This window comes from Rana temporaria, chromosome 7 (genome assembly GCF_905171775.1).
Source record: "Rana temporaria chromosome 7, aRanTem1.1, whole genome shotgun sequence".
Classification (NCBI taxonomy): domain Eukaryota; kingdom Metazoa; phylum Chordata; class Amphibia; order Anura; family Ranidae; genus Rana; species Rana temporaria.
In genome coordinates this window covers 56,209,395-56,225,508 of record NC_053495.1, presented here as the reverse complement: position 1 = coordinate 56,225,508, position 16,114 = coordinate 56,209,395, and the positions used below count along the sequence as shown (strand labels likewise).

General features: G+C 40.5%; 1 protein-coding gene across 1 annotated transcript in view; it reads left to right on the top strand.

Moving 5' to 3' along the window:
• Positions 1 to 771: 771 nt before the first annotated feature.
• CYTH4 (cytohesin 4) overlaps positions 772 to 16,114 on the top strand; it is a 180,503-nt gene continuing 165,160 nt past the window's right edge. Inside the window, exon 1 of the mRNA XM_040359417.1 lies at positions 772 to 1,362. Coding sequence (XP_040215351.1) covers positions 1,263 to 1,362 — 100 coding nt within the window. The 5' untranslated portion in view covers positions 772 to 1,262. The remainder of the gene's footprint in view (positions 1,363 to 16,114) is intronic.

Sequence of the window (16,114 nt, the reverse complement as noted above, 5' to 3'; positions counted from 1 at the left end):
CGCTGTATGGGGCACAGGTCACGCTATATGGGGAACCGGTCATGCTGTATGGGGCACAGGTCACGCTGCATTGACACTAGGGCGGCTCTGGGGGGGCCCATACAACATTTTGCTATGGGGCCCTGTGATTTCTAGTTACGCCCCTGGTGAAGATGCTCTCTTATCCCTCACAGGCATGGAGGCTAAGCCTAATGGGGACTGTAGTTACCATTAGGCCGTGATGTAGCAAGAATGAATGCGCACCGCAAACCAGGAAGTCAGTGAGAATAATGATTCAGGAGTGACGGAGGTGAATAAAACGGCTCGATTTCAACAGGTATCAAACTAGTTATAATGCAAACATTACTTTTTACTTTATCAGCTACTGTCAGACTTTAATTTAAGAGGAAAATATTTTTGTCTTTACAATCCCTTTAACAATCTTTGTATGGTTACCTCTGTTTGTGGTTAACTCCTTCCTGCCTCTGCATTGCCCAACCTTTTTTTTGTTGTGTCTTTTACAGAAATGACTGACGTGCAAGGAGATCCTGCCTCAGGTTTAATAAATAAAACAGCAAATCGGTTTCAGAGAACTTGTGGTTTTTTTAGAAAGAGGAACTTGCAGTGTTGGGTGGGGGGATGGATATAAAATGAGACACAAAAAAAAAAGAAAGGGTTAAAAGAGCCAGAAAGATAAAAAGCTTTCTCAATAAAACCACAGAGAATGGATAAACAGGAAGCAGCGGGCGAATTGTGTAGCGCATTGTTGCTGTTGTCTCTCGTATGAATTCTTTATATATTTTTGTAGGTGATAGCAGGCAGTGTTAGGAAGTGCGACTTCTGCTAACAAAATACTGACCACAGTCGGCCTGTCCCCTTCCTGTTGTTAGGAACAGACTTCTTCCAGTAGGTTTGTGTGCTCATATTGTGACAGACCTTAGAGAAGACCATTTCCTGCGGAGTATGGGATTGGGCAGATAATTGGCGCAGGTAGGTTGGAAGTCAAGGCAAAGATAGGAGGAGACGGGCCATATTGGATGGTGAGATGAAGACCATCTGATGGATGAGTTAAGGTCAATGAATTGAAAACTGATACAAGGAGGACTGAGCATGCTCGACAGATATATTAATAATGAAAAGCCATGTCAGAGAAATAGCTGGTCAGCACATAAAAAGCAGTAAAAGCCTGAAGACATCAATGGATGGAGAACTTGCAAGTGATAAATAACTTAATTATTACTAAAACAATATAAGAGAAGTGACCAGGACAGAAAGCAACTGCAATGGAGAGCAGAGATACAGCAAGATATTTGGTGTTGCCACAGGACCCTTCTGCCAGTGTGGAGAGAGAGGTACAACTCATCATGGAGAACGGCGAGACAGGTGCGTTCATTTCACATGCCACTCTCTATGTCTCCTCGCACATTCAAATATTCTTAATTACGCTGGATCTTTCTGCCAGGAGTTGTTTGTTTTGGCACGTAATTACGCGTGTTTAACTTTTAGGCTGCATTCACACCTGAGCGTTGTGTCTTCGAGCGTTTTTCCTGCGTTTTTTCACGCTTTTGTATGCAGTGTTTTTGGGCTTTGGCGTTTTTTTTTTTTTTTTATTAGCCAATAGGGAAACAACTATTACGGTATCTGTTGCATCATTTGTTGATAAGTATTTCAGCTTTTTTAGCTTTTCCATTAGCTTTTATTTCTTCTTTTATTATTATTATTATTATTATTTCTTTATTCTAATGTTTTTTCGCTAGGGTAAGGGGTTCGAGTTCAGTTTAGGTTAGGGTTAGGATTATTTATTATTATTATTATTATTATTATTATTATTATTATAATATCATATTTATTATTATAGGAATAATAATAAATGAAAAAATGAATACACAAATAAATAAAAATCATAAATATATATATATATATATATATATATATATATATATATATATATATATATATATATATATATATATATATATATATATACACACATACACACATATATATATATATATATATATATATATATATATATATATATATATATACATACACACACACATATATATATATATATATATATATATATATATATATATATATATATATATATACTAAATAACAATAAATAAATAATTAACCCTTAACTTTAACCCTTACCCCTTAAAAATATATAATAATAATAAATAACTAAACACCCTAACCCTAACACAATAATAAATCATTATTATAATTATATTATTATTATTATTATGATTATTAATAATAATATTAATAATAATAAAATAACAATACAACACCCAAACAAAAAATACATTAATAATAATAATAATAATAATATAATTATAATAATAATGATAATTTATTTTTGTGTTAGGGTGAGGGTGTTTAGTTATTTATTATTATTATATTTTTTAAGGGGTAAGGGTTAAAGTTAAGGGTTAATTATTTATTTATTGTTATTTAGTATATATATATATATATATATATATATATATATATATATATATATATATATATTTATGATTTTTATTTATGTGTGTATTTATTTTTTCATTTAATAATAATGTATTTAATATTTCTTAAGGTTAATTATTATTTATTAATGTATTATTACATATTATAACATTTTACTTATTTATGATGATTTTTTTTTATTTGTGCATTTATTTTACATTTATTTATTCATATATTATTATTATGTTATTTAAAAAAAAATATCACTTTAGCAGAAAATTGCGCAAAACATGCATCGAAACGCATGAATATGCACAAAAATACACGCGAATGGCGCGCTTTCATTAATTTCTATGAGAATAGAAACACGCCAAAAACACCCAAATCTGCTTGATTTGAGCGACAACTTTTTTGAGCTTCAGGCGTTTGGCTTCAGGCGACATGGAGTGGAGATGTGAACCATCTCCATAGAGAATCATTGATTGTTTTTCTCCTCCAGCATTTTTGCTCTTCAAGCTACAAAACACTCAGGCCTCGTACACACGGCCGAGGAACTCGACGTGCCAAACACATCGAGTTCCTCGGCCAGTTCAGCCCTGAAGCCGCCGAGGAGCTCGGCGGGACGAGAGCTCCCATAGAACAACGAGGAAATAGAGAACATGTTCTCTATTTCCTCGTCGAGCTCCTCGTCGGCTTCCTCGGCCGAAAGTGTACACACGACCAGTTTCCTCGGCAGAATTCAGCCAGAAACTCGGTCGGAAGCTGAATTCTGCCGAGGAAACTGGTTGTGTGTACGGGGCCTCAGGTGTGAATGCAGCATTAGAAGCGTGCGCAACTGCACATGTAAACCCATTCTATTGGCTACACTATTCCTTTATTCTAGCCACTAGAATGAACTTACACATATATGTATCTGCATGTTTAAATGTTCAAAGTATGCTACTAAGCTCTCTGAATGCTGGTTTGGGGCATTTTTTTTAATGGCCCTCAACGCTGCTCTAAAGCATGAATTAAATGAACCATGCATATGCTCATGGACACATTGGCTGAAACAGAGCTGTGTTCCTAGTCATAAAAATAAAAAAAATAAAAATGCTTATAAAAGCTGCCCCTGCATTAGAGATCTTTTGCATGAGTGTTCATTGTGTCTGTATACACACTCTCCAGGTTATCTTTTCTGGTCTGTTAAAGGTACCAAACTCAAAATACCATTATCAGGACTGGTGCAAACCTAATTTTTCTGCCCCCCAACTCCACTCCTGACTCCACCCCCTTTGCCCTGCCCATGTATACCCCACCTTTTTAATGAAGCAACCTACCAGCACTCATCAATGCAGCTTACCAGTGCTCATCAATGAATGTTTGCTTGCTTCCATTCATTCGGGAGTCTGGGCACAGACACAGTCCTTCGCTACCGCTGTGTCTCTGACACTATGTGCGAACGGAGCGGCAGCTGCCTGCTGATGCTGAGACTTAGTTGCTTGCTGCAGAGAGAAGAGAGTTTGAACACCAGTGGCTGGGTGCCCTAGGCAGCATGGCGCCCTAGGCGGCTGCCTAGTTTGCCTAGTGGTAGCACCGGCCCTGACCATTACACAAATATTAAAGTGTCTCGCTTGCACTGGATGAAAAAGTGCTGTTCCTGATCCTAGCCCCTCTAAATTCTATGGTCTCTAACTCTCAATTGCATTGTAGATGTTTTGCATCATTAACCACTTCATTACCAGCAGATTGTAATATGATGTCCACAGATGGGATCTCCCATCCTGGGTGGACGTCATATGACGTCTTGGGCTTTGTGGGGGGATATCTGAATGATGCCTGCAGCTATCATTCAGATATCATTCTTTCGTGTTGGTGATTCTGTGCACGATAAGAATGATCATAGCGGCAGTTCCGCCGATTGATCGTTCTTATAGGCGGTGGGAGGGGACATCCCCCCTCCCGCGGCCATCCGGTGCTTCTCCTGGCTCTCCCATGCCATCTGGGGCCCGGAGAAAGAATCGTCTGGCGCCGGATGGGAAGCATAAAGATGACTGGTGACCAGGTAGTCACCAGTCATCTCTATGACCGTCGGACATCATCACATCGCGACCTCCAACGGTCATAAAGACCAGGAAGTAAACAAAGCCACGACTGCGGCTAGTAAGCATGAGATCGGTGAAATTTTTTTCACGATCTCATGCTTTCCAGCCTGGAGGAGAGATGTGGGATCTTATTGACCCTGCATCTTTCCATAAAGAGGACCTGTCACACACCATTCCTATTACAAGGGATGTTTACATTCCTTGTAATAAGAATAAAAGTGTTAAAAAAAAATTAAAATGTAAAAAAAAGTGTAAAAAAATAATAATAAATATTTTTTTTAAAACGCCCCTGTCCCCGGTAGCTCTCGCTCAGAAGCGAACACACACATAAGTCCCGCCCACATATATATCGCCACATGCGTGCCAGCAACAATTCTCGCACTAGTCCTCCTCTGTAACTCTAAACTGGTAACCTGTAAAAAATGTCAAAGCGTCGCCTATGGAGATTTTTAAGTACCGAAGTTTGGCGCCATTCCATGAGTGTGCGCAATTTTAAAGCGTGACATGTTAGGTATCTATTTACTCGGCATAACATCATCTTTCATGTTTTACAAAAAAAATGGGCTAGGTTAACTGTTACGTTATTTTTAAATTCATGAAACCATTTTTTTCCAAAGAAAAAAGGCATTTGAAGAATTATTGCGCAAATACTGTGAAAGATAAAAAGTTGCAATGACCGCAATTTTTTTCCCTAGGGTGTCTGTTAAAAAAACATATATAATGTTTGATGGTTCTGAGTAATTTTCTAGCAAAAGAATGATGATTTGTACACGTAGGAGAGAAGTGCCAGAATAGGCCTGGTATTGAGGTGGGTATAAAAGCCCTGTATTGAAGTGGTTAAAAAGTAGGGATGTGCCGAACACCCCCCAGTTCAGTTCGCACCAGAACATGCGAACACGCAAAACATTTGTTCAAACACGCAAGCACCATTAAAGTCTATGGGACACGAACATGAAAAATCAAAAGTGCTCATTTCAAAGGTTAATATGCAAGTTATTGTCATAAAAAGTGTTTGGGGACCTAATTTAAAACTACTTGCGGCTATTAATGAATTGTCGGTCCCGGCAATACAGATCAAAGTCATTGAAAAAAAACGTCAGGGGTCCCCCCCACAGTCCATTACCAGGCCCTTTGGGTCTGGTATGAATATTAAGGGGAACTCCAAACCAAAAAAAAAAGCGTGGGGTCCCCCCAAATTCCATTTCAGGCCCTTCAGGTCTGGTATGGATATTGATGGGAACCCCACCACAAAAAAAAAAATAGGCGTGGTGTCCCCCCAAAAAATCCATACTAGACCCTTCAGGTCTGGTATGGATTTTAAGGGGAACCCCGCCACAAACTTAAAAAAATAATGGCGTGGGGTCCCCCCAAAAATCAATTCAATTTACTGGCCAATAGAGTCAGCTGTGCATTCCTGACATGTGAGGGTTCCACAATATGTTTATTGGTAGTTAGGCGCTAGCCTATAAAGCACAGGCAGCGACTAGCAATACTGTTTTGCTCTACATTTTCAACAAAACAATGGCATTTACTGCACAAAGCACTAACTCAGTAACAAATATAGCAAAACAACAAATATGTCTCCTTTAGATAAACCTCAACAATTTATTTATTGCACCTTGTATAAAAGACAATGCAGAGCAGAGAAAACTGTGTGTCAGCAGTTGATTTTGCATCAACATGTTTAGAGCGTACAGACATTTACTGCAAAGCCTGGCTCAGCCAATCAGAATTGCGCTTTGTAATGGAGAGCCCTGGATCACCAGCCAGTCAACAGTCAGTATTTCTCTTTTAAAATCAGCAAAACAAAACAGCTTTTTTCAGCAAAGGAAATACAAACAGTCCATCTGTCAGAATCCATATCTGAACCTGAAGCCTCTGTAGTGCTTGGCTGTGTTTCTTCTCACTGAGCCACCTGAGAAGCTGGACAGCTCCCCGCCTGCTTCTTTGGACAACTTTAATTTGTGTATTGTTTCTGGTGGATCTTGAACCCTTTGCTCCTCCCATGAACTTCTGGATTTAAGCCATGTCTCTACACTTCCTGTTTGCCAGATTATTGTGCTCCTCTCCAGCCAATATATTGCTCCTTTCACTCCTAATGCCTTCCGTATCTTCACAGCAATCCGTTACCGACCTTTGGCTTGCTCCCACACTAGGGTTTGGGGTTTTTCATCTGCTTTAGGGTACTGTAAAGGCTGCAGAAGCTCAGCAGAACCAGGTCTCAGTCTCCATAGTCCACACTTTCTCACAGCTGTAAACCACCATACACTATCTCACAATCAAATGCTGAGTCATTCCTACCCCTTTTCAAGCTTCACCTACATGCTGCTTAACCCTTTTAGGACCAACGTCCTTGTAATCAGGGTTTAGAGGATTTTTCCAACCCAAAGTCTCTCCAGGTCCCAAAGAGGACTTGCAAATCCAGAGAGTACAGTAAATTAGTCCTCTCCTCTCCAACCAGACTAGCCTGGAACCCCTTACCCTGCATGGGTGAGAACCCTAAAAAATGTCTCTTGTCACCCCACTAAAGGGACCACAAACCAAATAAAAGGGAAACACACCTACCCTCCAGGACACACCCCTGGTATCCTATACAGCTCGGAGAACCTTGTGTAAAAACTGCAGATGCCTTGGGCTAGGCCTACAATTTAATGTGGGTTTGCATAAGCATGGACATTGTTAGGATTAATAGACATGCTGGGCATCTGCAGGGAGGATAGAATGTAGCTGGAGACAATTTTTTTGTATCTTAATTTATTATTTACAATTGCTTTTTTCCACCAAAAAGTCGAAACACAAAATTAACATTCTGGGCCCGATTTATGAAGGCTTTTGAACGTATGTTGGCGCCTTGATTTGTACAGATGAGTAAATCATATTATTACAGTATTTATATAGGCTCCAGCATACATACAGTACGATGAGTCTACTAACAAATGTGGTTTGCAATGGATTGTGTGCTTCAGCTTCTGAACGTAAACCATCCACTGTAAGCTGTGAAACTGTGACATGGCTAAAATAAAAAATGAGCTGTTTTTTGTTCTGACCACTGTAAGGGGGTTTAGAAACACAGAAGATTAAAGGCTAAAAAACAAAAACAAAAAAACAAAACAAATGTTCCTTCAAATCTGCTCCTTGCATAAAAAATAATATATAAAGTGTATATGTATATCATTTTTTTGTGTTGAAAATTAATAGTTGTTTTTCTCAACTTGTTGGAACAAACCCGCATTAACTAATATTAATGGCGAAGTACAAAAGCTATAGCTGTGCTGGCAATTTCACGGTGTATATGCCATAGCCGGTGAGTTTACACAATTTTATTTCCTGCTGCCTTTGAAGACGTTCCCAATGATAAATACTGCTTTCCGCATTTCATTGCTTTGCAAGCAGATGGCACAAAAGAAGCATTATTTTGATGTTCAACATGCACAGCGAACTAGGAAAGAGCTATACACATTGAATATCAGTATTGAATTTATTAGACGGGTTCTGGAATCACATGCATTACGCTAGCATACCAAAGCGATTTATTCCTGCTCTAGTAAATCAGGCCCTTCATCTATTCTTGCTTGCAGATATGTATTCTGCTTAAATTTTGCCTTTCTTGCCCCCCTCCCGCATCAATATGCTAATGAAATTTTTCCATAAAACTTGGCTTCTCTATGCAATGCAGGCAGATCACTGTTGGTGCAAGGGGTCAGCAGGATGCTGTACATAGCTTCCTGAAAACATAACATTACCAGTGTTGCCAACCTACCAGATTGAAATTTACTGACACAACATCCAGAATTTACTGGCACAGCCATTTTTTTTACAGCCATTTCCAAAAGTTACAAAATTACAGTTTTAACCACTTCCATACCAGGCACTTACACACCTTCCCGCCCAAGCCAATTTTCAGCTTTCAACTTTTTCTGTTAATTTTTTTGTAAATAAGTAAGTTTTCTCTTTCAATTACGGGCACTGATATGGCGACACTGATGGGCACCGATGAGATGGCACTGATGGACATCAATGAGGTAGTACTGATGGGCACCGATGAGGTGGCACTGATGGGCACTGATTGGCGGCGCTGGTATGCGGCACTGATGGGCACTCATAGCAGGCACTGATGGGCACTCATAGGCAGGACTGATGGGCACTCATAGGCGGCACTGATGGGCACTCATGGGCGGCACTCATAGGCGGCACTGGGTACTCATAGGTGGCACAGATGGGCACTCATGGGTGGCACTTATGGGTGGCACTGATGGGTACTTATGGGTGGCACAGGTGGGCACTGGGCATGGATAGGCACTGTGGGGTGGCACTGATGGACACTGTGGGGTGGCACTGATGGACACTGTGGGGTGGCACTGATGTTTCCATGTTGCCAGTCAGTGCCCATTTGTGGGAATGAGGGACAGATGAGATGGGAATGAGGGACACCTACTAGCAAACGTATGTAGGCATAGGACACGCCCCCCCACACACCCTTAAAGGAGAATTAACCAAAAAAAGGTTAATTAAATCCACAAGGGCTTTTTTTTTACCACTACTATTCCTTTATATTGGATTACAATTTTTACAAATGCAGTAATTTAGAAATTGGATGAAAGGTTTAGCACTGGGAAACACGTTTCGAAAGATAAAAAGTAAATTTTATATACAACCATATAGATCAGACAAAAATGAGGAACAAATGAGGAAGAAAGAGGGACAGTCCCTCGAAATCAGGGACAGTTGGGAGATATGATTATTTGCTAAGGTGTCTGCTATTTTTTTGCCGTATTTTGTAGCCACTCGTCTGAAGTTGCTTCTCTGTTTTGCACTGTGATTTTTCCTTTGATCCTCTCCAGTTCTATGATTTATTATGCTCACTCCTTGCATTGTGAATCCCTCTACTTCCTGCTTGGTGATTTCCTTTGCACAAAAGTCTTTAAGCCTACAAGCTTATTTTTCTGTGCCTCTCAATACTCTAGATACTTACCAATATACCTTGATATGTCAAACTATCAAAGTAAGATAGTTATCACTTATATAAAATGACAAATGTACTTATGTCTGGAAGCAGATGCATACATCTAATAACATCTTTGTCCTTTTGCCACCCATGTAACGCATATGTTCAGCAGCAAGGAGGATGGGCTTTAATGCTCCATGGACAGCCAAGGCGCTGAGAGCACACCCATGCTCTGAGAGCACAGTGACTGAGCTGGCGGGCTCCCAATCATCTGACCACTGTGCAGACATGACTGGTGTAGTCAATCCAGCCCTGCAGGTGAGAAGACCGATATAAAGGGATGGTGCAGCTGGGCAAGAAGGGAATAATTAAATTTATAAGGAAAATGAGTCAGGCCTCGTACACACGACCGAGAATCTCGTCGTAAAAGAAACGTCGTTCTCCTCGACAAGTTCCATGTCAGGCTTGTCGAGAATCTTGTCAACCTTTCTTTGCATACACACTGTCAAGACAAAATCTCGTCGTTCTCAAACGCAGTGATGTACAACACGTACGACGGCACTATAAAGGGAAAGTTCCATTCCACTGGCGCCAACCTTGGGGCTGCTTTTGCTAATCTTATGTTACTGCGTGTTAAGTAAAAGTTTGGTGAGAGACGATTCGCGCTTTTCAGTCTGTTACAGCGTGATGAATGTGCTATCTCCATTACGAACGCTACTTTTACCGAAGGTGCGCTCCCGTCTCATACTTTATTCTGAGCATGCGTGGGTTTCTAAGCATACACACGAACGTGTTTCTTGTCGTAAACCTGCCCGACGAGAAACACGACGAGGAAATTGAGACTCCCGACGAGAAAAAAGAGAGCATGTTCTCTTTTTTTCTCGTCGAGATCCACAACAGTTTTCTCGACGAAAAACATACACACGACCGTTTTTCTCAGCAAAAATGCTCTGCTAGCATTTTTCTTGATGGATTTTGCAGAGGAAAACGGTTGTGTGTACGAGGCTTCAGACATAAAAAGCTTTTAAAGAGGAAGTAAAGCACTGCCTTTTTTGTCTGACCTGCAAAGTAAAGGCATAATGTGCTAGTATGCATAGTATACTAGCACATTATGTGAAACTTACCTGCAAATTAAGCCTTCCAGCGATGCATTGTCACTGCTGAAGGCTGCATCCATCTTTACCCATCTTCCTTCCAGGTCCAGGAATTCCAGCTATGTAACTGGCCGGAGCCGAGTGACGTCACTCCCACACATGCGCACGGGAGCCGCCAACACAGGGCTCTAAATAAACAGCGCGGATAGCCATTTCTTCAGAGTGCATGCGCCAATGACGTAATCAGCTGCATATACAGTAAATATCCTCTAAATGGTGCACTTTTAGGAGATATTTAGGCTTATTGTAGGCTTACCTATAGGTACAAATTATTATCATTGAAGTTTACAACCACTTTAATGCAGTTACATATTCATGAAAAAATCATTTCATGTATTTTTAAATGCAACTAACTTAGGGACATTCATTTAACAACTCTCCTGCTTGGCAGCACTCAGCCTGGAGGTGAAAGGGACCATCCCTAGGAGTCAATCCATATCTGTAGCACTACAAAGGAGCTGGCAGAGAGGATGCTCGAAGGAGGAGAGAGACATGGGATAACATCATTTTTGTGTTGCTTCTCTTCATTGTCCAACAGAAACATAGGTGTGCTGTCAGGATTTCAGTTTTCAGGACAGTTAGCAAGAATGGACTATTGTAGTAGAAGGCAGTGAATGTAACTTTAGTTCTGTTATCTACATGTCCCAAGCTTTTTGATTTACCATACTGAATTCATTGTTAACTATGGGAAAAATAAAAATGACATACTGTATATGCTGTAGTCTGGAGATAACAGTCCACCTTGAAACATCATTTCATTACCTGTTTACCCTGGTGGTGGATCCATTATTTTTCCTATTCCTTTAGCACTGTGACAATGCTGTTTATTCTGCAGTGAAATCACTATAGTGTCAGCCCGTGGACAGGGTGGTCTGATATGGACTTTAAATTATCTGGACTAGGTAAAATACACACAAATGAATGGCCAACTCTAACAAACACTTTTAGAAGGCTACAGCAGCAGTCTATTTCTGTTGGAAAAAATGATTTCAGCATACAGTATATCAAAGTTGACCGTACACTATGTACTCCCTTGCAGTGTTTATTGGTTTGTCTTAAAGGGGTTGTAAAGGTAAATGTTTTTTCACCTTAATGCATCCTATGCATTAAGGTGAAAAAACATTGGATGGTACCGCCCCCCCGGGCCCCCGTTTTACTTACCTGACCGTTCGAAATTCCCGGGCGCGTCCATGTGATGTTCTTGGGTTCCCAGCCTGGCCGTTGATTGGCTAGGCTGGGCGGATTGATAGCAGCGCAGCCATTGGCTGGCGCTGCTGTCAATCAGAGCGGATGACACGGCGCGCTGGGGGGCGGGGCCGAGTGATACAGCAGGCGGCTATGGCCGCCGCTGTATCACGGGAACGCGCTCGCAAAAGCTTTCCACCATTTTTCCAGCAAAACGAGCTGCACAGTGGAGGTAAGTATAACATGTTTGTTATTTTAAAAAAATAAAAATGTTGCCTTTAGTGTTCCTTTAACCTCCCTGGCGGTATGATTCTTTCAGAAAAAAGGTGCTAAAAGCGGTACCATTATTTGCAAGGAAATTTGGCGTTTTATACTGTAGGCCTGTAATTCTTAGGAATAACTCACTTAAATCTGACCAAACAAGAGTCTAGTAGGCATCCCGGTATGACATTTTTTTAAAAACAAAATGATAAATTATAATATAATAAATAATTATAAATAATTATAACAAGTAATAATATAATTATAATAAAAAATATTCAATAACTCAAAATCACTGAAATTTACTCAGTTGCAGAATTGTCGCTGTCATTACTTTTATTTTTTTATGACGAATTTATCGCTGTTTTCTAGCTGCTCTAAAACCATTTTTGACATAAAGGGACACTTTTGGTTGCTATGGACAATCTACAGTTTGCAGGCAGAAAGAACAGTTTTTATTATATAAAAGAACATGTAGAGCACTGGGCAGACCACTAGGGACAAGGGGGGTGTGTATTTTTTACATACAGTACTGTAATCTATAAGACTACAGTATACTGTATGTAAGCTGTTTGTTTACTTTTTTGAATTTGGCGCCGTTCTCCGCCCCCGTGCGTCGTAACGTCGCAGGGAACGGAGATCGGCGGCACAGGAGGACACTGTGTAAATCGAGCGAGGACCCGCTCACTCACACAGCGCGGTGGCATCGCTGGATCCAGGGACAAGGTAAGTAACTTTGTCTCTGGCTGCAGCGAGGCGAGCCCGAGTCTGACTCGGGGATACCGATTTTGGCATAAAAATCTCACCCGAGTCACGCTCGGGAATACCGCTAGGAAGGTTAACCCCTGTAACTCTCTCTTTTGAAAAAAAAAAATTCTATAATAAATATTATTTTTACAGTTACTAACCCGATATAGTTACCAGAATACAATAGGTTTCACCATAGTGGTCCTTTAACCACTTAAGCCCCGGACCATTAGGCTGGCCAAAGACCAGGCCACTTTTTGCGATTCGGCACTGCGTTGCTTTAACTGACAATTGCGCGGTCGTGTGACGTGGCTCCCAAACAAAAATTACATCCTTTTTTCCCCACAAATAGAGCTTTCTTTTGGTGGTATTTGATCGCCTCTGCGGTTTTTATTTTTTTGCGCTATAAACATAAATAGAGCGACAATTTTTAAAAAAACACAATATCCTTTACTTTTTGCTATAATAAATATCCCCATTTTTTCCCCCAAAAACTGAGGAATCTTTTCCTCAGTTTAGGCCGATACGTATTCTTCTACATATTTTTGGTAAAAAAAAATCGCAATAAGCGTTTATTGATTGGTTTGCGTAAAAAGTTATATTGTCTACATAGTTTTATGGCATTTTTTTTCCTTACTAGTAATGGCAGCGATCAGCGATTTTTATCATGACTGCGACATTATGGCGGATACATCGGACACTTTTGACACCATTTTGGGACCATTGTCATTTTTAAAGCGATCAGTGCTATAAAAATGCACTGATTACTGTAAAAATTACACTGGCAGTGAAGGGGTTAACCTGTATTTGGCGCTGAAGGGGTTAAGTGTGACCTAGGGAGTGCTTCTAACTGTTAGGGGGCGTGGCTTGCCGTGACATGTCACTGATCGCTGTTCCCGATTACAGGGAACAGACGATCGGTGACATGTTACTTGGGAGAACGAGGAGATGTTGTGTTTACACTGACATCTCCCTGTTCTACAGCTCTGTGACCCGACCGCGGTGGACACTGGTGGACATCGAGTCTGTGGGTCCCGTGGTCATGGAGCTTGTGACTGGGTCACACGCGACCACATGGCCGGCAAATTATAGGGGACATATATATACGCCCATTTGCCCAGCCGTGCCATTCTGTCGACGTAATAAGTGTGCGCCGGTCCTTAAGCAGTTAACGACTTCTGGAACTGTAGACTTTGGGTTTTCCTTTACTACAACTCCATATTGAAGTAGTAGGAGCATTATTGATACCACTTTATACCTAGGTAGGTAACAAAGAACTTAGGGACTGTTATTGGAGAATAGAAGAAACTGATATAGATATATTTTACACACTGGAGACCTGCATGGGGCTCATTCGCCTATCTTATACATGTTTTCAACTTAGATCTAAACATAATACCCACAGCTCCACTACCCTAGACACATAAAATCAGGTGAAAAAATAAGTACACCACATGGAAATTGTTGATTATTTCAACATATTTGAACATATTCAACATCTTCAAACATTTGCTCTTGATTCCAGTGTCTACAGATAAAGGTGCTATACTTGCGTATATGACATATACAGTACAATGGCATATTTGTTTTCATGATGCCACTGATCAAAAACGATGTAAATTTGTCATAAAGAAAAAACAAATAAGCCATATATTAGAACCTCCTTAGGGAGTATGCAAATTAAACCTTTCTTATTTGAACCTCAGACAACTAGGGTCTTGTGTTTTCTTTGTTATTGACATGTATGGTGTCATCGTGCCAAGATCAACAGAGGTCTCTAAGACCCTCAGAAAGATAGTTGTGGATGTCTATGGGATTGGCAAGGGACCTACAGAGGTTCTTCACTCTGGAAAAAAATTAAATAAAAGTACATTTTAATACAAGGACACTTACCTGTCCAGGGATCCAGCACTGTTCTCACCCAGGCTAGTTGTTCACTAGCCTTTAGCTTCCCGAGTCCCGACACCAGCATCTTAACTGTGGGCAGCAGTCTGTGCTGTTTACGGCTTTTCAGCAAGCCGCAGAAGACTGTGGGGAGGGAGGGGGAGAGGATAACCTCCTATGAAAACTGTGTACTCCCCCCCCCCCACACCAAATAAAATGGCATGCCAAATAAGGCAGAGGGGGGGGGGACTTAAAGCAGAACTTTCACTTTTGGATGAAGTTCCACTTTAAGGAGATTTCCAATGGTTTGAAATCAATCATTCCACTATAAGTAAAATAATCTGTGTAAGTGGTATAGATTTCAAACTGAGAATTTGTCCAGAACTGGCCTTACCAGAAAATTCAACTTAACAGCTGACCATTTGATGATAAAAATTTACTCCAAGAACTCCAAAAAGTTCATCATGGGATACTCAGGTACTAGTTGGAGTCTAAGTCATGTATCTATGATCAAAAATAGATTGCATCAATTCAACCAGCATGAGAAGTATGTTAAGAAAAAGTATTTTCTGTCCAAAAAGAACATTAGATTACAGTGAACATATAAGCAAAGACCAGGCCTTCTGGAACAAAGTACTGAAAATCAATCAAAGACAGAATTTTTCCAGCTTGCTGCAAGCCTATCCCCACCATCAGGAGCTCCCTGGCCATAACTCTGATTTTTTCCCATTAAGCAGGGGCACAAGACAGGGCTGCCCCTTATCCCCTCTCCTGTTTGCTCTTGCTATTGAGCCTCTTGCCTGCGCTATCCGCAGTAATACCAACATCAAAGGGTACACAAAAGGCCTGAAAGAGTTTAAATTAAGTCTCTATGCAGACGACGTCCTCCTGTTCCTTACAGACCCTTTACTTTCTCTACCAAACCTAATCCAGACCTTGGATACATTTCATGACCTTTCAGGGTTAGGCATAAATCTATCTAAATGTTCTGCCCTCCCGATTAACTGCCCCCCCGATCTGACTGCCAGGTTAAGGGAGAAATTTTCCTTTCAATGGTGTTCAGACTCCTTCCGATATTTAGGCATCCACATCACCCCATGCTACAAATCCCTATACCACAAAAACTACCCCAGATTGCTTCAAAACATTAGAGATTTACTCAAATCATGGTCAGCATTCCATGTGTCCTTTATGGGTAGGATAGTTGCTACCAAAATGGTTATACTTCCAAAACTACTTTTCTTCTTTAGAGCACTCCCTATCCTGGTCCCTAAAAGCACCCTAGATTCTATCCAAAGAGATATAAACAAATTCATATGGCAAAATAAAAAATCGAGATTTGGATATGCACTGATGTATAGACCTCAGTCGAAGGGAGGGTTGAGTATGCCCAACTTATGGCTATACTACCTTTCAGC